Genomic DNA, 22,760 nt, shown 5'->3' on the forward strand with positions numbered 1-22,760 from the left:
AAGTCGTTGATCGAGGCTGTTGATCCCCTCGGTGGGAGAAGGTGCATTCTTACAATGGAACTACGTTGATGGTTGGATTCATTGTCAGATTGGGTCTGGTGTGCCACATACCCGCTGGGCGCTCACCCCATCACCCTTATGCACTTCTGATCCCTGGCGCTTAAAAGGGAATTTTCAAAATTTTGCGCTTTTAAAACTGATAGAATGGGAGGGGGAAGGAATATAGAGATGTGCCGGATTCACGGTCTGTCAGACACCACTGACCTTTAATGGCGTCCATCAGGTTCCAAGACTCTGACAGATAAAGTAAGCTAAAAAGGAGATCGGGACCACATGTGACACGGAAGTGAACGCCGCAGTTGAACTCTGTTTCGAGTCTTTGATATTTTGTGCCAAATTTGCATCAAACGAGACAGTGCAGCGCGTCGCGCATATTACGTCAGGGGAAATACCGGAGAGCTGAATGAAGTTGGAAGGACCAATCGGCGGGGTCCATCTGCCATCATTCAGGTCTTCTGTCTTTCCTCTTGTTCGGCTGCTGTGATGGAGCTGAACAGAAGAGACGAGCGCCGATGTGAAAGAGGCCTAAAATCATCATGCAGAAGAATCGGGCAGCTGCAACCGGAATTATAACGTCTCCAGAAGGGGGCGACAGACATAGAAAACAGAAGTGCTTGTGGGGGACGTGTACTGCAATATGTACATACCAATAGCGTGTGCAGGGATCGCATATCCTTGGAGGAGTTAAACTGCTTCTGAAGAACATCTTCCACAATCTTGTTTTCCAGCAGGACCTGAGAAAGAGCAAGGCGCATCAGATTTAGGGTTGGGATGGATATAGCTTCTCCTTAAGGGGAGCACCTAGAAGGTGTGAGGAGGTTTAAAAGGCCACCCATGCTCCTCTAGGAAATATGCAACTTTCCTTACCAATTCTATGCAGTTTTCAAGATCTCTGCTTGCTGTCATGCCTCTTATGATTTGCAGATGGGTCATGTGATCGCACACAGGTGATTGGCTCGTTACAAAGCATTTACCAGTGTTGTGTCTTGTAACGAGCCGCTCCCCTGTGTATCCTTCACCACATGACCTGGACTGATTAGAATCCTCCGGAAGTAAAGAATGAAAGATCCTATTAACCCCTTCATAACCAGCCTCTTGGGTTTCTACATCTAGTGGGCCTTTAGGTTAGCTGTTGCAAAAACATGGCTACGGCGTTATGGGTGTCCCATGTTGGGAAGAGCCGATGCTCGGGTGTCCACTAAACCCAAACATGCAGCTGGCATGTAAGCGGCTAACAGGAAGGGGCTCCATCCGTCACCCATCAGCACAAGAGATGAAATCCTGGAGTATCAATGAGTTGTGCAACCAAAGACTTGATCAGGACGTCCAGGTCTGCCATGCATGCCAGCCCATTCAGCCCATTCTCCAGCAGCGTCTCAATAGGAGAGCTGTCAAAAGTATACTATACTGCAGTACACAAGTAGTGCAGTGTTTTATACCAGTGATCAAGCACATCTTCAGGTCCTCTTGAGGGACCAGAAAAATGGAGTTTAAAAAATAAAAAGACTAATAAATAAATATGTAGGGAGTAACGGAGAGGACATTTTTTTTACCCACAAAACTCTCTTTTATGGAAAAACTAAAACTACACACAACAGGACTATAAAATATATGTATACAGCGTGATCCTAATCGTTGTTCTGTGAAGGAAACGTCTGAAGTCTGGACCTGAAGAAACTGACCGGAGGTGGTTGACAAACTGTAAAGTATACCCTGAGGAGATGACCTCCCGGTCACAGTCGTTGGAGAAATTGGAAAACCACATGTCTCTGAAGCGGGAATCTCGTCCCCCACCCCAGTCACTCAGCCCTTCATGCGGAGGACGACTTGGGAGCTTGTGGACGGGGACACCAGGAGGGTCGGGGCTGAAGGAAGGTTTTGGCCTGTAATTCTGTGTGGTCGTCTTAGCATCCGCGGTACAAAGACTGGAGCACCGAAAGGAATGAAGCCGTGGGCACAGAGGAGACCTCATTCAGCTACACCTGTTCTAGGTGGGAGCTCTCACCACCCGTGGCTTCCGAAATAATTTTGTTTAGTCGAAAGGAGGTTTTGGCCAGATTCCAGCTTCTTATTCTTGAGCCTCCGCAAAAGAAGAAGTGTCCACCATAGGTACAATGGTGTATTTTATCAAGCGGGACACAGGAGGGTCAGCCACCGGAGATGATGACCATTTCTTCATGGACTCTTCCGGAAAGGGGTACAAAATCTCTAGCACTTGGGTTTAGTAAATTGCTTGTCATGGAGATTCCTTTTGCGGGTCTGGACGCCTTCAAATTCCTTGGGAGAGGAACGTTTTGGACTTCTGAAGAAGGCTTCCCCTGCATTTGGAAGCTGGTGTGACGGGAAGTCCTATCCAGCGTGTCCATGATTGTCTTGGATGCTTTAGTAAGTCCAGGAGTGCACAACATAGAGCACGTCCATTCCAATTCAGCGGCCGGTGGGGCTGTAGCTGGGAGGTGGCTAGCAGGCGGATCGCTGGAAGCCGGTCTCGATGGGAGGCAGTTAGTGCAGAGCAATTCAGTCTGCTTGCATGAAAATTTGGTGTGACAGCAAGAGCATACAAAGTGCGGGACTCTGGCTGCAGCCTGACTGGGGCATTCTGTCCTCGGGCCAGAGATGGCGCTACGGTGTACTTGGCTTGCTAATATGGGTGCTGCAGAAGGGGCACAGATAAAAACGGACTAGTCGCCAGGCAGAGCTTTCCCCATCACCATTGTCAAAAAAAAGGAAAACTGAGAAAAACGTGGAAGCACCAGGTGAGAGCACATAGGAAGATGGGGGTTGTAGTAGACTGAGATAGGGGCGAACTCTTATCAGGTGAATGAAAGAGAGGTGAGGAGTGAGGAGAGAGAGCAGCTATACCCACGGTCCGCACTGTGTCCCCCAATGACACGGACAAGAAAGTGCCATTGAAAAATAAACTCATCCCGCAAAAAAATAAGACTTCAGACATCTACTTTGATGGATAAATAAAAGTTATGCTTTTTTGACAGCGAGGAGAGAAAAACAAAAATGGGGAAAAAAAAACAAAGGCGCGTCCTTGAGGGATTAAAGAGGTTATCGAAGGGTTAGCTGCAGGAAATGTTATAAAACAAGAAAAACCAAACACTACTTGCCTAATAAATCCCCGCTGCTCCAACACCGACCCCCTGGGGGCCCTGATGGTCATTACATGGAGTCCTGCCATATGAGTGCTGCAGCCCAGCAATGTCCTCAGCAGTCACGTGCCGAACATTCTGGCATCACTGCTGAACCGTGGATGGACAGCATGTCAGAAATAAAGAAAGACCGGAGGGACCACCGGGGCGTCAGTGTTGCAGCGACGGGGATTTATCAGACGAGTGATATATTTTTAGAATTTCTTACAACAACCAGTTACCTGTAGTTACGGAATTTGGGTACCAGTAAAGGCCAAGATTATATTCTTAAGTCAATGGCAACCCGCATTAACCCATTCATGACCACCTGCCATAAATGAACGGTGTGCCGTGTGTGTAGCTGGTTCGGAAGCTTTTCAACAGCTGACAGCAGCTGGCAATGACCGCGATCTGAGTTAGTTCTGATCATGACCATTAACTCTTTAGGTGCTGCAGTGTGATGACAATGTATGACATCATTACGCCTCTATCTTCTCGCAAATTCCCATACTTCTGTTTGAAAATTTGGGAGAGGTAATCGGCAGGGATGAAGATATTCAATTATAACACACAATGCTCTTTCCCACCCCAAATAAATAAGCTGGTAAGTATGCGGGTGGCAGGGAAATTGGATTGGAAACCGTTAATCAATTAATGATCTAGTGATTGTAAGTTCAAGTCCCCAGACTGGGGCCCAAGTAAGACATAAACGTAAAAAAAAAATAAAAAGGTTTAAAATAAAAAAATAAAAAGTTAAAACTAAAAATCTTTTTGCCATTCAACTTAAAACCGAGCCTTCACACCGGCCCACTGACTGAAAAATAAACAGTTGTGGTGGTCAGGATACGGCAGGTTTTTTAATTTTTTTAATTTTTTTATTTTATTTAAAAAAAAAATAATAGAATATTAAAAATCCTGCTTATGGCCGCCGGCACACACCAGAGATAGATTCCGGCTCAGACTGCGGCCGATGACCCTGTGTACCTGTATTTTCTCATCTTCATCTGTACTGCAGATGGTTGCGGCGAGCTGCCGTTGGACTTGCGCCGCCGTTTGGCGATGACACGGAATTTGCGACCAGCCTGCAATGTTAATTGCAGACAAGCCGCAGGATGGATGGCTTCCACAAAAAATGGAGCTTACTAGGATTTTATTTCCCCAAAATTGGTTTCCGCTTGTGCAGGAAGAATGGATTTCCCATAGCATGCTAGGGACGGATCCCGCAGCAACAATCCAACTAAAGATTTGACAGACTGATCAGTCACAGCAAGGTCACTGGCATAAATGTGGCACATTTTAGGACTGTCTACTCTAAAAGCCCATTTACACGGGGCGAGGTCTTTCAGAGTTGTTTAAATTCTCACCCTCCTGCAGGGATCTGAACGATAGTCGTCCTGTGTAAGGGCTGTCCATTCAGAGTAAGCAGCAGTCGGTCAGTTCTGAAGGACTGTCTGCTTCCAGTGAAAGGAGACAGGCGGCTGCGCTGTGAGCGATGCCAGCCATACTCGCTCCTGTGTAACTGCACAGGAGCGAGCTTCACTGGGACGCGCTGTCGGGCATCGTTTGCCGTCCCGTATAATTGGGGCTGAAGTCTGCACCATCTGATTATTAGACGCAGTTAATAAATCGTCACTTTGCCTTACTTGGAGGTTTGAATTCCATTCCTCAGAAAACTGTGCGTCCGGAAACCCGGGAGCCAAAGACAGGAGATCCTTACAAACGTCCTGGTAGTCTGAGAAAGTGAAGGCGTTCAGCAGATGAATCTGTCTGTGGGAGAAGCGGGATTTTACCCTCTTCTCCAGAAGCTCCATGATGTCCTACGAGAGAGAAGCGACCATTACTGCATCTAAAGGAGGCAAGAACGTAAGGATCTGCCAAGACAGAAGCGTTGTGTTTGCCGATACTGTAACTGTCTCATCACTATTAACCCCTTAAAGCATTCTTACCCTTCCTAACTGCTGGGATCCGGCGCTGCAGCCGCTGGAGTCACGGTGGTTGCGGTGACAGATGATGTCACAGGTAATCACTTGATTGCTGCAGCGTCGAGTTCTTGAACTCCTGACATCACTGTGCTCAAGATGTGAGCGCCAATGTCAGGAGAACTAGCCTCTCATTGGCTGCAGTGGTCACCTAATGTCCTGTGACATCAGTCACAACCACCACAGTGGGCTGCAGCGCTGGATCCCGGCGGCCATGGAGGGGTAAGCATGCTTCAGTTTATTGTTTTAATGCACGCAGCCCTGTTGAAGCGGGTTGTCCAACAACCCCTTTAAGGGCACAGTGACTTATGGAGTTTTTCTGGTTACTGACATACTTCTATATCTAAGTGGGAGGACATATTGATGTCAGAGAGCGGTTCTTCCCTGACACCCCCATATTTGGGAAAGAGCCAAGAGCTGCTAATATGTAACGGTGCCCGCTCTGGCAAGTATTACCTTAGGGGAGATGTCTAATCAGCCACGAATTCCATTGGCAAAATCTGCTATTTGCTGGGGTTTTAGGAGCGTCCCCAACAAAGAGGGAACATCGCAGCAGATATGTGTCAGTCATGCTATAAGATCATGGGACCAATGAAGTGTCCACTCACCAGTCGACACGTGAGGCCAATGACCGCCACAGGAGCCTGAGCCGACTGCGCAACGTCGAAGAGATTATAAAGCAGCGTCTGGTTCTTATGATGGGCGAAGAGATCAAACTCATCCAATAGGAAGATCACGGGGCAGCTGCTGGCGCGGTCGCCTGGAAGGAGAAGGCACACAGTTATAGGATCGCATACAGCCGGAGACACACAGTTCCCTTGCAGGTGGGAACACACACTACACCGAGCCTACTGGTCATGTTCACATTTCTATCTACCATCATCTTAGACCTTTATAAAATGGTCAGCCATTATTGGAGGAGTTCTATGTTAGAGCACCCAACTACATTGTGATTGGCTAGGGTCAGAGAAGAATGGGCAACCATGGCAAGCCATCAACATCCTGCGATCTGTCATGGGGAAAAGCCAATGGGCTTCCCCCTCTGGCTAGATGATGCAGTCAATGTTGACCCTGGCATCTAAGTAGTTAAATAGCAGCCATTGCTGGAGACTATCAGCTATATAAAACAGTTGATAGCTGCCAGGTATGAAGCTTACAATCCAGCTCCCTATTCAACCCACAGACTAATGACGAGCATGTAGGTCATTGGTCATTGAGAGGTTAAAGAACCAGCGTGAGGTTGTGTCTCGTTAGTAACACGAGGCGGTATTTTTGGCTTTCCGGGTGCTTCCAGTTAACCCCTTAAGGACATAAGGGTGAAAGATTTTTTCGGATTTTCATTGCCAACGTTCAAAAGTCTTAATTTTGTTTTATTTTTCCATCTTTACAAGTCAAACGTTTTAGAACACCTTTAATTTATCCCGTTTTTATTGATATTTACACAGTTTAACATCTTAATGAAAGATCATTTGAAATGAAAGCAGAAAACAAACAAGATGAATAAAAATAATGGATTCACTTAGTTTCACTAGATTTTTGACTCTTCCCATTCTCCCCCTCCAGCTGATATAATGGCTTCACACCATCGAGGCATTCTTTCTACAATTACATTCAGATATTGTTCAGAAATGTCTTCCCAGCATTGTTACAGAAGTTCCCACAATTGTGCCGCACTTGTCGGTTGCTTTGCTTTTACCTTTCTGTCCAGTTCATCCCACATAAGGTCAATGGGGTTTAGGTCTGGAGACGCTGCGGGCCATTTCATTCTTTGGAGCCTACTGGCTTCTTCTTTTCTTCTTAAATAGTTCTGACATAACCTAGAAGTTTTGGATCATTGTCTTGCTGTAATATGAACCCCTGACCAACCAGGCGTACACCAGAGGGTATTGCATGGTGTATCAAAATGCTGTGGTAGTCCCTTTTTATGTCTAGTGTGCCAGTCACCCTGTGCAAGCTGGCACCTCTGGAACCAGCAAGAGAGCCGCTGAGCATCACGCTTCCTCCTCCCAGTTTGGCAGTTGGTCTCACACACTCAGGAAGCATCCTTTTACCTGCTCCACGGTGTACATAAACCGTGCGTGACGTCCAAAGATGTCACATCTTGATTCATCAGTCCATAAGACCTTCTTCCACCCTTCATTAGTCCACTGGAGGAGCTGCTCGGCCCAGGCAAGTCTTTTTTTTTTTATTTTACAACCTTCGCAGTGGCTTCTTCCTGTTCCTCTACCTGTCAGACCTGCAGATTGACGTCTTCTCTTCACAGTTGAAATAGAAACTATTCTTTTTTTTTTTCTGCTGCATTAAGCTGTTCCTGAAGATTCGGTGTTGTGAGGCGCCAATTATGCAAACTGTTGACTTTCATTTTTCTTACCCGGATGTTTTGATCCAAGAAACTCCCCTGACCGCCACCGCGACTTTCTTGGCAATCTCTCTGCAGGACAGACCTGCACTTCTAAGAGTTATAATTGCCTTTTTCTCGCCTTATGATAACATGATCTGTCCTGAAGAGCCAAATGGTCCACATCCTGCCCTGGAGGGTGCAATGCCGTCTGTTCCAACACCAGTTGTATAGAATCAGAGAGTAATCTACCAAACTAGGAATAGTTTCCATTCCATTTTAAACCATAACTTGCTTTCTGTGCTGCAGAGCAGCGCTCCTTGATCTGTTCCCATGAAAAAGCTCTCTGGTTAAAAATCGAAAATTCAGATTATTGTTGTGTTTCAGATTAAAATCTCATAACATTTTTACGTTCGCTGGGCTTGTACTGTGTTAATGTCAAAAATAACTGGAAAAGCTGAGGCGTTCTAAAGCTTTTGAATGGTAGCACACATTGCGGTATGAGGGCTGTTCGTTGTGCGATGAGCTGTAGTTTTTATTGGTATCTTTTTCGGGAGCGTATAATGTATTGTATAATTTATAAATATTTTGGGGTGGCGGTGTGGAAAAAAGAAGAAGTCTGCCATAGTTTTTTAGGGATTCTTTTTGCGGTGTTCACTATGTGGTACAAGTGAGCTGACTTTTTTTTGCGGTGTTTACTATGTGGTACAAGTGACCTGACTTTTTTTCTGTGTTTCGCCATGATAGCGATACTATTATTATTATACTTTCTCTTTTTGGTTTTTCCACTTTTCTGCACAATACTTTTTTTTATGTATTTTTGCACCATTTCATTCAAAGGCCCAGAACGTCTTCATCTCCCCATGGACAGGGCTGTGTGGGAGCGGTAGTTATTATTGCTACTATTTGGGGGTACATATGGCTTTTTAAATTACTTTTATTGCTTTTTTTGGGAGACAAAATGACCAAAAAAGGATTTTGGTTAATTTCTTTTCTAACCCTTTCCAATCCACTGTCTGACCTGTGAAGACATTCTGATTTAAGGCTGTACAGCTCCGATGTTGGAAGACGTCTGTTGGGGTTCTCTTACTGTATATTGCCAGCCTCTCTGCTGTCGGAGCCTATCCAACGTGTCACCTCATGCAGTACTGGCTTTAGCCAGCAGATAGCGCCGTTGTATAACGGCAGAAAAAGAGTAAGCCCCCTAGGAAAACCTGGATACAAATTGGACTGGAAAGGGTTAAATAGCGATTACTGAGCAGAATGAAAAGTGTCCTCAATTTATTGTATGGGTTGTCGTGAATGCGGAGATACTCTTTCTATACCATATGTTTACAGAATATACATCTACTGCGTAAACGTACGGTATTTCGTGGGAACACCTTCCCTTCATTAAAGTACATGTAACATCATGGAACAAAAAGGGTTAAAGTTATTTCTTTTAAAAACCCCAAACATCTACTTACTCTGATGTTGCCAGGATTATCTATAATGTGTGTAACGCTCATTTACCTGTTTTTAGTGCTTCAAGGAGGAAAGCGAGATTTTCTGCAAAGCTGCCCTGCCAAGAATAAAGCACAAGAAGAGTTATGTAACCGCAAGAATCTAGGGAGAAGGAAGAGCAGAGCTCCGGCGTGCGGAGAACAAGATGTATGAAGAGTACTTGTCACCTACACAAAACTGAGCAGCAGCAAGAAGTGACAGCATGTAATTACAGTATACACGGCGGGCTACAGCGCCGCAACAACTCATCAACAGGACCCGACAAGACTATCAAAAATTCCCTTATGGCGACCCTCCATGAAGTTATTCAGGAGTAAACTATAGTTCATCCTCCACTGGGGGGCGCACAAACTTTATTTGTTGCTCTGAGGGCTGCGTTGTCATATTAGAAGTGCTTTATTCGCAACATACATAGATGGTTTGTTTTTGCAGGCTACTTATATTATTCAGTAGCGCCATTTCAGGATTTGTACGTCTTTGCATTTACAGGGGTCGTACGGTCACCAGACACTCCCGGGATTGCTGCAACAGCATTAAAATGAGTACAACAGCAGTACTTGCCCATCATCTGCGGCGGGGATCCAGTGCTGTAGCCCCGCCATACTCCTGTTTGTTGTAGAAGAGGTCGTCACAGGAAGTCCCCTGACCGCTGCAGCCAATCAGAGGTCGCAGCATCACTGGCTTGTTCTTCTAGCATCATGGTGGCCAGCATTTGAGTGCTAATGCCAGAACAAGCCAGTGACACTGTGACCTGATTGGCTGAAGCAGTCAGGTGACTTCCTGTGATGAGATCTTCCACAACAAACACCAGGAGGGCTGTGGGACTACAGCGCCGGTTCACCGCGGCAGATGATGGGTATTGTACGGCTCTTTTTGTTATTTTAATGCAGTTGTAGGTATTGGGGAGGGATGGTGTCCGGTAACCTGACAACCCCTTTAACACAAGTCATATGTTGTGGAGGATCCAGCAGTGTAAACAAAAAAAAAACAAAACCTTCCACCAGCGATGTTTTTGTATCTCTTCTTGCGCCACTTTCTGGCAGAGATCAGCAGCGTGTTAGCTGGATGCGCACATCACACCACCTGCTTTACGCCTCAGCTGGACACTCATGATATTTTTGCGCACTGATACGGTATCCGTAGCTGTACAAAAAAAATGCTGTTTGCTATGTTTTTACGTTCAGCGAGCGAAGACATCCGTGAAAAAACCTGAGGCGCCGTGAACGATCCACATGGATCAGGTCACTCCGGTAGATGAGCTCGTCTAGTGAGCCTTTACATGGGCGCCAATTCAACCGCTAACGGGATAAAGAATGGCTCATTGGATCATTTGTGCAAACAGTGCGGTCGTCGGTCGGCTGGACGTCTCCTATCATGCAGAGATGTATGGCCGCGCTGCGGGTATTTTTATGCTTGAATAAGACATACGATTGGCTGAAGAGGGAGGGTCTGCTTGTTGGTTGGGAGATCGTCCCGCTGTGTAAGACCCCGTTAATTGTGCCTCGTACCAGTGCGTATGTCAGGTCGGGACCACTCATCCAGTACGGCTACTGCTTACTTACAGCCAGAGGATGGAGGGCCATCAGATATTGGCAAGCGATGGTGGAGCATGGTCTTCCATCCCCATGTCTCAGCCAGTAAGCTGCCTAAACAGCAGTGTCAGTAAGTGTGGATCGCCAGTGGATCAGCGTGTATGGGACACCCTAGGGCGAGAGGTTTGGGTTTTGTTTTTGGTCGCTAGTGAGAAAAAAAAAGTGACATTAGTTGGGCTTTCTTGAATTTGGCTTTTTTGTAAGTAAAAAACGGATGACAAAATGGGAATAACAAAAGCAGATACGCAATAAAAACGCATGCAGCGCGTACATACGTACACATGCAGGAAATCGGGCAGTGTTTCATGGACTGAAGTTGCATTAGCCGTGTGAATGAGCCCTTGTGGTTCACAGGGCGGAATTTGCCGCACAATTTTCAGCGTTAGTAAAGTCTCTAAAACCAGAGGCAAAATCCGTGGCTTCCTGCTGCCGATCCAGGTGCGGATTTAGCCCTGTAAATGGGTGAAAACGCACATATTGCTGTCAAGAAGCGTCAGGTCACTTTGGATGCCAACACGCGTCGTATTTCTGCACAGCTTTTGGCCATTGACGGGGCAAAATCCACATGCGAATACGCGGCAAAATCCATGGCGGAAAGCCGCAGATTTTGTAGCGGTTTTTAGATGCAGAATTCACGTGAAAAAGTCCAAGGTCGAGCCGCCGAGCTCCGATGCAGGAGGAGTGCGATCCATTCACCACAGGACTGTGGCAGCCCTGAGCTCCTCATCTCCTGGGTCTGTTTCATAATAGACTTCACAGGGACTAAAAAAACAGCTACTGTGCCGGAGCGTAAGGCAAGGGCCCCATTACACTTTTTGGGGCACAGATGCCCGATGAGTCACTCTTGCAATAATTATTTCTGTGTTTTTGCCCAGGATGACCATCATTAGTAAATGGAGGCAAAGCGCGCCGGGGATTATTCAAGCCACCTCCATCACAGTAAGCCGGCAGTCGTTCATTTGGGGAAGCATTTACGCTGGAGTCTGGACAATTTATTGGCCAGTGTGAAAAGGCCCTAAAGCAGAAGTCCCCCAATCCACCCCAAAACAATTCACAAGAACCCCCTCCACTAAGTAACGTGTTAAATGTTCACAGCAAGGTCTCTGGTGGATTATATCCCCGCAGCGACTACACCGAGAGGAGAGGACCACGAAATGAGTCCTGCAAGGTCCAGATCTAGTCGATCTGCATACAAGATCAGTTGTGTTCCTGTCCAGAAGTGTGAGGGTTACAACCAGCGGTAGCTCGTGGGTTGGCTTTCTGCTGCAGTTTTTGGCGCACTTCCGGGCACGCATTGATTTAGCCCTGTCAATGAGCAAAATCTTGACGAGGAAAACGGATTTGACAGGGCTAAATCCAGAAGTGGAACAGCGCCAAAAACTGCAGTAAAAAGATGCAGGTTTTTAGGGGTGGAATTCACATGGAAAATTCCGCAGCGAGTTCCGCCGTCCTTGGGGTAATAATAATAATCTTTATTTGTATAGCGCCAACTTACACCTCCTGGCAGGATGGAATTGCTGCAGGCATTTCACAACATAATACCCGCAGCAATTCCACAGGAAACCTAAATCTGCCCCCAAGTGGAACGCAATTGGCTGCATTTTAAAATGTGAATTAGCTGTGGAATTTAACCCTTGTATTTCCACAGCATAAACAGACATGTTGGAGATTTAGAAACTGCAGCATTTTTTTTAAAAACTCAGCGGATTGTGTAAAATAACAGCGCCTGGTGAAGGAGACGATTAAAGTCCCCTCCGCCTGGCTTGTACTGTAAGTGCTGCAGAATGTCCGCTGCAATTCCAGCAGAGGAAGTTGTGCAGCAATTACAGTATGAGAGACCCCTGCAATGGGTGATCCAAAACTAACAGCCCCCAGGGGACACTTGACATACATGACAACCTCCACAACGTCACAGAGACTGTACTCACAAACACTCGATCTCCGACGACGTTCTCCAGCTGTAACTGTCTGGTAATTTCCTTCAAAGCAATCCGGTCGTTAGTCTGCAAAAGTCCTGAGAGATAGAAAGACATCAGTCCAGCAACTATGCAATTATACGGATGACTGACAGTAAGGCTGCGGTTGCTTTCCCCCAGGAGTTGCAATAAAATTGTAGCATTAAGGCCTCATGTCCACGGGCAAAAGAAGAATTAAAATCCGCTCTCCTGCCCGCGGATCCGTGCCCCATAGGGATGCATTGACCACCCGCGGGTAGATAAATACCCGCGGATGGTCAATAAAAGTGATTTTTTTAAAAATGGAGCATGAAAAAATCTGGACCATGCTCCATTTTTGTGCGGGTCTCCCGCAGGGACGGCTCCCGCGGGCTTCTATTGAAGCCTATGGAAGCAGTCCGGATCCGCGTGAGACCAAAATCAGAATTTACTCACCTGCTCCAGATCTTCCCTTCGCCGCGGCTTCATCTTCTCTCCGTCACGGCCGGATCTTCTTTCTTCGGGCCGGCGCATGCGTAGGGCACGCAACCGACGTGCCCTGCACATCCACCGGGCCGAAAAAAGAAGATCCGGCCGCGACGGAGAGAAGATGAAGCCGCGGCGAAGGGAAGATCCGGAGCGGGCGAGAGGCAAGTTAATTCTTATTTTAAGCGCTCATGTCCGCGGGGCAGGAGGGACCCGCTACGGATTCTCCATGGAGAATCCGTAGCGGGCCTGATTTTCCCCGTGGACATGCGGCCTAAAGGCTTTCCCAGGACTACTGATGCCCTGCGCTCAGATAGGGCATCCTGAGCGGTGGAACCTCCGATCAGCTGACTGGAAGGGACAGCTGCGCTCAGGTGAGTGCCGTGGCCACACCGGGTACAGCACTGTGTCTTTAGTAGCTGCTGGGCCTGGTATAGTAACTGAATGGGACTGAGCTGCTCTCAGATCATGTGACCCATGAACATGTCACTAGCCTGAGTAAAGACCACATTGCTCACCTGAGCGCTGTGACATCTCCAATCAGTTGATTGTCGTGGGTCTTAGTGACAGACCCCACTGATGACGTATCCCGAGGACCGGTCATGTAGTCCTGGAAAAGCCCATTAAGGCAATTCCACTGTTTTCTACTGGAAGACAAAACCTCCAGCGCTTCGGCAAAATTTGCAACACAAATCCCAGTAATGTCACCATGAAGCAGCAGGCTAGATAGAAGCTGGCTAATATATTACGGGTCAATACAGCCCCATGGAAGTGAGCCTATCCATCTACTCATGGCCGGCATTAGCTTATGTGGGGGGTGGCACCAGGCAGATGTAGGCTGGGGGTGATCGCTCCCCTTGAATCCATCAGTCAGCATCTTGTGGAGTTACATGTATCATGCTCCTTGTGATGTTCCAAGATGCCGCTGTCAGCCCATTGATGCCCTTGTAACACAATTGCTTAGTACTGCTACTGTACTTGAGTTTGGTTCTGGTGCTGTATTTCTGTTATAACGTTGGTCCTGGTGCTGTATCCATGCAGTGAGCTTGGTCTTGGTGCTATAGTTATGTTTTGGGTGCTATCTAACCTAGGGTGGGCATTGCATCGACTTACCGTTCAAGTGGACCTGCAATGTATTCTCCTTTATTTCTTTTAGAGCATCATGTAGGAGCTGCAAGAAAAGACAGAAGTTACCGCTAGAAGTAGGAGACGTGCCGGGATAGATCTGGTGATCGTAAAGGTCTCTGTCAAGAGATTTTGAGAAATTTCTATTAAGAGATACACATATTTATATGGGGTATACGGCCAATCATTCTTTTGTGTTTCTTGTGTGCTGCATCCAACAATGTGAACCGAGGCGCCGATCAGGAGGTTATTCAAACACACCTCCATCTGTCAGATAAGCTACAGTCTCATACACAAGTAATAGAGATTAGTGGTAACGTGCTACTAGCGAGGACGGGTCAGAGGTTGCTAGGATAGAAAAATGGCGTGGTACGAGACTGTAGAAAATTTTAAAAAAAAATAGATGAGATGAATACCATTAGGGTAGAAGGTCTGCTCACATGGGCAGATCACTGCCTGTAACAAGCCTAGATTGGCTCCCATTAGTGTTATAGAGTAACTGCACTTTTTACAAGTTTCTGACATATCAAACAGAGAGGTCAAAAGTTTTGATCCTGGGGGTCCGGGTGCTGAGACCCCTGCCAATTGCTGAAACAAGGGTCTACAGTGTTCACTTAAACACTGCGCCCCTTTGGCTGTCTTCACTGCCCCGCGGCTTATAGACGTCTATGGACATTTTCTACAGATCTCCACGAGTCTGTCTGCAGCTGCCGAGAGGAGCCGACAGGCAACAAAGACAGCCAAAGGGGCAGAGCGCTCCAACGAACAGCGGGGTCTCAGCACCTGGCTGGACCCCCACTGAGCAGAACTTAACATGTCAAGTTAGTAAAAAGTGCAGAAACGCGTTAGGTCTTTGTGTATGGTAGTTCACATGAATGACTGTCCGAGCGATCGCTCCTGCAAACCAGTTTACACTATAGCTGGCAACACCTCACCCGTTCACACAAGGGGCCGTGCCGCCATCGAATGCCCATGTAAAAGATGCAATCAACGGCAAAAGAAGCATTTTATCATCTGCCATTCAATCGCTGGGAAACAATCAGAAACAAACGCTTGTACTGTTGGTGGATCTTCTTCCCATCTGCTATGTTCATGGTACACCACAGGACAAGTGATGGAGCTCTGACAGAAGCGGATCCTACCAGTGACTCACTAGTTGTGGCCGGTCACGAGCCCAGCTGACTGCAGTGACCCGGACTTATGGGAACAGCCAAGCAGGCGTTGCGGACACGACATCAGCGCACGCTGGGCTCCACTACTCCCACAGCTTCAGCACCGTATATTGAGCTACACTATTCCCGTAACTCCCATTCCCGCCTACGAGAGCTACGGGAACAGCGCAGCGATATCTGCTCAGGCGCGTCCAGAAGTTCCATCCATTCCCAGCCAGAACTAAAGACATAAACTAAACGTATCACTTGGCGTCGCATTACTTCGGTCAGCGTGTAAGCCTGATACACCGACATATCAGAGGTCCTGGGATAGCAGCATGTAAATGGATGATGAAGTAGCGCTCCCTCAGGTGACGCTCACCTGTATAAGGTGGAGATTGTATCTTGTAAGTGAGGTTGAATACTGGCCACTGAGTTCACGGTGAGGCGACACGAATAACTGGAACGGGGCGCGAAGACGGGTGCCGACAGATGGGACACTTAATATCCCTTGATCCACCATCACGGGTGTAACAGGAATATGTCATAGAAGGCATTACCACCCCATAGTGACCACCCACAGGTGATTAATGATCGCGACCGGAAGCATCTGGCTAGAATGGTCCATGAGAACAGAAAAGCGACGCCAGCAGATTTCACATCTGTATTCAATGCAGGAAGCCTCGCATATGAGATATGGGAGCAGAAGACCTAGCAGAGAGCCTCCATCGCCACGACACCGGACACAACATCCTACCTGGGCTTGTGAGGTGGCTAACTGGACCCTAGCAGACTGGCATCATGTGGCGCGGTCCAATGAGTCACGGTACCAATTGTTTCAGGATGACTGTAGACCTAGTGTGGCGCAGACCCCATGAAGCCACGGACCCAGCTGACAACCAGGCACTGTGCAGGCTGGTGGTGGCTCCATACTGATGTATGGGACATAGGTTGGGTCCACTGGTTCACCTAAACCCATCACAGACCTGTGCCCGTGGACTTCATGCACCCCACAATGATGGGATATTCCAGCAGGATGATGCACCGTGCCATCTGGCCCAAGTTGTCCAGAATTGATTGGAGGAACATTCTAGAGAGTTGCTATGAATGGTGCTGCCTGCACGTTCGTCTGACGCAAGCCCATTTGAGCATTTATTGGGTGTGAAGGAGAGGTCCGTTCGCACCCAAGATCCGGCACCTACAATACCATGCAGCTGTGAGGGCTAACCATCCCTCCAGACGTCTTCCGTTCACTTGTGGAATCGATACTGCAATTCATTGAGCTAGAGGGGGTCCTACGTGATACCAATCCCTGTGCCGTGACTTCTGGCACGTCAGTGTATATACTTATTATAGGTGGATGCAGATACATACTTCTACACACAGAGCGGATACAACTTGCAGAGGAATCTCACCATACTCTTCCCGGATCCCCTGGGACTGATGATCAGCGCGGAGTTACTCTCCCCTTGAGTCACTGTTCTCTTCAGAAGCTCAACTAAGTGCCTGAAATTATAATAACAAAGAAGAGCGGCTCAGTCCGAGAATAGCAGAGAGGAAAGAGAAGCCGAGCCGCGGCGCTCATCAGAGAGCGGCTGCCGCCTGACAGCCGCCGAGCTGCCCGACTCATGTTGGAGCTCATAGCCAAGACGTGAGGAGGTTGAGGAGTCGTGTGTGAGGCGGCGCCGCACGCTCCCAATGAGAACGCGTCCTTCACAGGAGGAACACGATGGCTTCCCTTCATATGGCTGAGAGAAGAATACTAGAGGTGCAGCAATTAGACTCAAACGTGGGGGACAACCCCCAAAACAGTCACATTAAATTTGGAAAAACCATCCTGCAAATGTCACATTTTTATTCTGAATTATTCATTTATGTCTCATGTAAACATATTTGGCGCCTCAAGTGCATTTTTAAACCTTCACTGACTAATTTTAGCCTTAAAGGGGTTCTCTGGGGACATAATATTCTGCAAAACCTCGCTCAGCCGGCAGTATAACAGAATACATAATCACCCATCCGCGCTCCCCCACCGCTGCCGTCCCACCCGTCCCCACTGAACTTCACTTATGGAAGGGGAGTGGTGACAACCCAACATGGGGTCACGTGAGCGCCGCAGCTATAAACCGGTTGAAGGGAGCTGGTGATTGGCTGGAGCGGTCACATGGCTCCCTCTTGTCAAGGACGCCATCGCCGGCTTCCTGCACCAAGTAGTGAAGACCAGCGGGGACCGGAGAGCTGGTGAGATGGCAGCGGCGGGGGAGCGTGGCTGTATGCCGTTATATTAATACAGCAGGCTGAGCGAGGTTTTACAGATTACCTACCTGGAGAACCCCTTTAAGAGCTAGCGAGTCGTTTCCCCTTTTGGGTTCCGGTAGTCATAACTTTATTTTCCCACCAATGTAGCTGTGTTGCACCTCGGATTTAGCAGGATGACTTCTAATTTCGGCTACATATAAAATATTGAATAAACTTTCATTATTTTTTTTTTGTGGGGGCAATAAAAAAAAGCATTGTCTCTGTTTTTGTAATTTAGTGTTACAGCATTCAGCATGTGGTGTAGATATTATGCTAATTCTGCTCTAAGGGTCATTATAATTACGGCCACCAAATGTAGAATATATTATGTTTCACTACTTTTGGACAACACTTTTTTCCCCCCTTTTTAGAACAGAGGTTTTTTGTTCCGGCACATTCCAAGAGCAGAGCATTTTTATTTTCCCTTTGATAGACCTTTATGAGGGCTTGCTTTTTTTTGCGGGACAACTTGTAGTTTGTATCCGAACCATTTTAAATACACAACATTGTGATTTTTTTAATTCCCTTTTTGAGGAAGCTAAATTAACAGAAAATGGTCTATTTTGGAATTTTTTCATATAATTTTACTGTGCAGGATAAATAATGTGTATGGGATGTTACAGATGTGGTGATGCCAATTATGAGTAGTTTTTTCCTCAATTATTTAAAGCCTTTTTAAAATCTTTTTCTCATCTTCTTCATTGCGGACACAGCTTGGACTTTGGGTATAGCTACTGCCACTAGGAGGCAGACACTAAGCAGAAGTAGTGTCAGCTCCTCCTACCAGCTATGCCCCTCCTGCAGGCACCAAGCGCCTCCTACCAGCTATGCCCCTCCTGCAGGCACCAAGCTCCACCTACCAGCTATGCCCCTCCTGCAGGCACCAAGCTCCACCTACCAGCTATGCCCCTCCTGCAGGCACCAAGCTCCACCTACCAGCTATGCCCCTCCTGCAGGCACCAAGCTCCTCCTACCAGCTATGCCCCTCCTGCAGGCACCAAGCTCCTCCTACCAGCTATGCCCCTCCTGCAGGCACCAAGCTCCTCCTACCAGCTATGCCCCTCCTGCAGGCACCAAGCTCCTCCTACCAGCTATGCCCCTCCTGCAGGCACCAAGCTCCACCTACCAGCTATGCCCCTCCTGCAGGCACCAAGCTCCTCCTATCAGCTATGCCCCTCCTGCAGGCACCAAGCTCCTCCTACCAGCTATGCCCCTCCTGCAGGCACCAAGCTCCTCCCACCAGCTATGCCCCTCCTGCAGGCACCAAGCTCCTCCTACCAGCGATGCCGCTCCTGCAGGCACCAAGCTCCTCCTACCAGCTATACCCCTCCTGCAGGCACCAAGCTCCTCCTACCAGCTATACCCCTCCTGCAGGCACCACTCTAACTAGTTTGTATGCAAGCAGTAGGAACAGCAGAGTAGGATATGAAAAAGGTACAAAAGGTAGTGTAATATTTAAAACATTAAGAATTAAACCGTAACATGTAATTCCAGGGAAAATATTCCAACAAGGAAAATGAAGTCTCAGAATGAAAAAATAAACTGGGCGGGTGCTGTGTACCCCAATAAACCAGACGAGAAAAAGATTTTACAGCAAGTCCAAAGGGAGCTGGACAAGGATAGACGGGGGTCGATACCTGCCTATTCAGGGAGCTGAGGCCCAAGCCCATGTCTAGACCTGCCTGGAGAAAAGAAGGTAGTTGGAAAGTAGAAAAACAAATGGGGCGAAAAACATGCTGTTCGCAACAGAGAAAGAAAGCTTTCCGGTCCTGATGATAAACCCAAGGAGGACGACGGTTGCCTAGATTTTATCATAGTCTGGATGACAGGTTCAGTAAAACCCCAATCCCTCAAGATCATGGCTTCAACCGCCATGCCGTTAAAGTGTAGCTAAACTTGCATGGAAGAGGAGGTCCCTGCAAGAGAGGATTGTATCGAAGTGGAAGGCGCCATGGAGAGTCAATGAGTAGGTCGACTAGGTCCGTGTACCATGTGTGTCAAGACCGATCTGGAGCCACGAGTAGCGCTGGAATACCTTCCCGTTTGATCATCTTGAAAATATGAGGAATGAGCAGGAATGGAGAAAATATGTAGAGGATGAGAACGTCCACAGTCTGCACTTGAGGATCCTTTGACCTGGACACAAAGGATGGAATCTTGCAATCGATTCTGGATGCTATCGTCTTGATGTCTGGGAGACCCCATCTCTGGCATCAGGGTAGAGTTCCCATTCTCCCAGAAGGACTTTTTCTCTGCTTCGAAAGTTGGCTATCCAGTTATCCCTGTCTGGTATGTGGGAGGTGTGTTTCTACCCATGCTAGGATTTTATTTTCCGTTTCCTCCATGACTTCTCCTTCAAGTCAACCCATCCTTCTTGGGAACACCAAAAAGGTTTGAATAAAAACCGTAAATGGAACTGAGACGATTACAGCCTGGGCGAGTAGCTCACATATTGCTTGATTCAAATAGATCCATGATGGAAACGTTGGAAGTCTGGACCTGAAGAAATGGCCCGGAGGGCGGGTGACAAATTTTACAGCATTCCCTGAAGAGATGACCTCTCATACGTAGGCACCTGAGACGCGAGAAAACCAGATGTCTCTGAAGCGGGAAAGTTGTCCCCCGATCATCTGGGGTGGGCAGACCACGCTTCATGTTGGAGGATTTTGTGGAAAAGGGCTTTGGGGCCTCTGAACAGGGATGCCAGGAGAGTGGGGGGTCTGAAGGAAAGTTTCGTACTGTGATACTAATTGATATACTTTGTATCCACGATATGTAGATTGGAGTGCTGAAAGGAAGGAAAATCGAGGGTGCCTCTTCTGAGTAGACCTCATTGTGCTAGACCTATTCTGAGATAGGTGGGAGCTCTTACCATTTGCGGCTTCCAAAATAATTTTGTCTAGCCAAGCACTGAAGAGGTGGGAATCTACAAAGGGAAGTCCACTTAAGGATCTTTAAGACTGCATCAGTGTGCCAGAATTTTAGCCACAAGATTCTTTGTGTTATTATGGAAGCCGCTGAAGCCTGAGCCACTAGTCTGGCCACATCCAGGGAGGCCTCGCAGAAGTATTTGCCTGCATGGCCGATTTGTTGTGCAATATCTGCAAGCTCTTCCGGGGAAGAATCAGAGAATATGTTGCAGTGCAATTGCTCAGCCCACTCAGAAGTATCCCTGCTGACGCAGGTAGAAGCAAAGAGGTTGCAGGGCTGAACCTACTGCCTCAAAAGATGTTTTGGCCAGTGATTCTAGCTTTGATTGTGGGCGTCCACCAAGAAAGAGGCGACCTCCAGAAGCAGAGTTGTGCGTTTTGCCAAGCATGACACTTAAGGGTCTACCGCCTGAGAGGATACCCATTTCTTTATGGACTGCTCTGGAAAGAGGTGTGTAATGTCTGAGTGCTTTGGTTTAGAGAAACGCTTGTCAGGGAGATTCCATTCGCTGGGTAGGATGTCTTTAAATTCCTTGTGGGAAGGAAAGACCTTGGGAAACATCTTGGACATCTGAGAGAAACGTCCCCGTGGATGCTTCTGTCTCCAGATCTTACCCTTTTAGGGTGTCCTGTACTACAGTGATCAAACTATCAACTAAAGGGGATAGTTTTGAGGATTGTCCCTCGTCCACATCCGTATTAGAGGGATACTCATCTTCTGAGCAAGGATCATCCCTGGGGGAAAGTTCAGAGAGCGGCCCAATGGGGGTTGGGAGCATGATGAGATTGGCGAATCAGAGGATTTTCACGAGTCAGATGGTCTAGACCACTTCCTGGTTCTTCCATGGGAGAGGTTAAGGTAAGGATTCTTCTCCTCGATCATCTTGGAAGCTTTAGTAAGTCCAGGACTGCACGAGACATAAGTGCATCCATTACGGATGAGTGGCCAACAGAGCTATAGCTGGGAGGGTCCAGTAGGCAGATGAGGGGCAGATGTCTCAAGAGCGGTTCACACTGTCCACATGAAAACTTGTTATGACAGCGAAAGCATACAAAATGTGTGACTTTGGCTACAGCCTGTCTGGGGCATTCTGCCCTGGAGTCAGACATGGTGCCGGAGTCTAATTCGCTTGCTGCTATGGCTGCTTAAAAAGGAGCACAAGTTAGAAGTGGCTAGCCGCCAGGCAGAGCTTGCTGTATGTTGTGCTGGTGGTCCCAGTCCTCGATGCTGTGAGAAGAAGTCTCAGCTGAGGAGAGAGAAGATGCCGAGAGCAGGAGGAAAGAGCAAAAAGGGCATGAGGGAGGGCTTTAGCCAATGGGAGCACAGGAAAAGCGCACCCAGGGCAGTAACTGGAGGGTTCTCCAGAAAGTACCCCCTGCCTGCAGGAACACCCTGATAGTCTGAAGAGAGCCTGTGAGCCCACCTCTATAAATTTGGCCACCAAATGGGTGACTAGAGTAGTAGACTGCCCACTAAGGTCCTAAAAGGTCCTTGTACTGTATTATCACCATTGGGGGAGAGGCAGTGGATCCGACCTCACCCCCATTCCCCTTGAAAAAAGCAGTCCAACTGCAAGCAGGACCAGGAGGGGATCCTGCACATCATGCAGTGAAAAAAGTCCCACCTGGGAAGAGGGAGAGAGGCTCCTGTCTGCTCCCCAGCAGCAGGCACCCTCCTGAGAAGAGGAGTAGAGAGGCAGCAGTGGGGTAACTGTCCTACCGCTGGGGGTAACTGTCCTACCGCTGTAAACAAAAAGGAAAATAAGCGCTGGAGAACAAGTAGGGAAGCGTTGAAGAGGGGCTAAACTAAAGTCAAGCTCCTCGAGCAGCCATGATGGGGGTTGTAGTAGGTCTCTAGCAGAGGAGGTAGGCAGACTCCAATCCAGTGGATGAGAGGTTAGGAGTGAGGAGGGGGAGTGGTGGTGGAATACTTACCTCATGGTGAAGTATACTCACCCAACCGTAGAATGACACCTATACTCCAGTAGCGCGCACCCCAGTGCTCGGCTACCCTTTGTAGAGGGAGTGCTCTTGTTGCAGAGGGCAAGCTTTGGCTGGCAGGTCACAGTCAAACTGGTGTTAGAGCATTCCACCTTTTCTTCTCAGGGTCGGGAATAGAACAGAATGATTGGCTCCACACCTTTAGTCCTGATCGGTGGAGTACCAGGGAGAGTCTAGTGCCAACCCTGTATTCCCGCAGGTAGTCATAGAAAAAGGCCTAAATACT

The 22,760-nt window shown here is 47.8% G+C and overlaps 1 protein-coding gene across 2 annotated transcripts in view; it reads right to left on the reverse strand.

The window, feature by feature from the left end:
* Positions 1-22,760, reverse strand: part of ORC4 (origin recognition complex subunit 4) — a 42,933-nt gene that overhangs the window by 10,490 nt on the left and 9,683 nt on the right. For both annotated transcript variants that reach the window (XM_066575185.1, XM_066575186.1), the window contains exons 4-10: positions 16,721-16,811; positions 14,143-14,200; positions 12,538-12,623; positions 9,027-9,075; positions 5,785-5,936; positions 4,841-5,014; positions 708-794 (exon numbers count right to left, since the gene is read on the reverse strand). In XM_066575185.1, the coding sequence (XP_066431282.1) occupies positions 708-794; positions 4,841-5,014; positions 5,785-5,936; positions 9,027-9,075; positions 12,538-12,623; positions 14,143-14,200; positions 16,721-16,811 (697 nt within the window). The remainder of the gene's footprint in view (positions 1-707; positions 795-4,840; positions 5,015-5,784; positions 5,937-9,026; positions 9,076-12,537; positions 12,624-14,142; positions 14,201-16,720; positions 16,812-22,760) is intronic.

This window comes from Eleutherodactylus coqui, chromosome 8 (assembly GCF_035609145.1).
Source record: "Eleutherodactylus coqui strain aEleCoq1 chromosome 8, aEleCoq1.hap1, whole genome shotgun sequence".
Classification (NCBI taxonomy): Eukaryota; Metazoa; Chordata; class Amphibia; order Anura; family Eleutherodactylidae; genus Eleutherodactylus; species Eleutherodactylus coqui.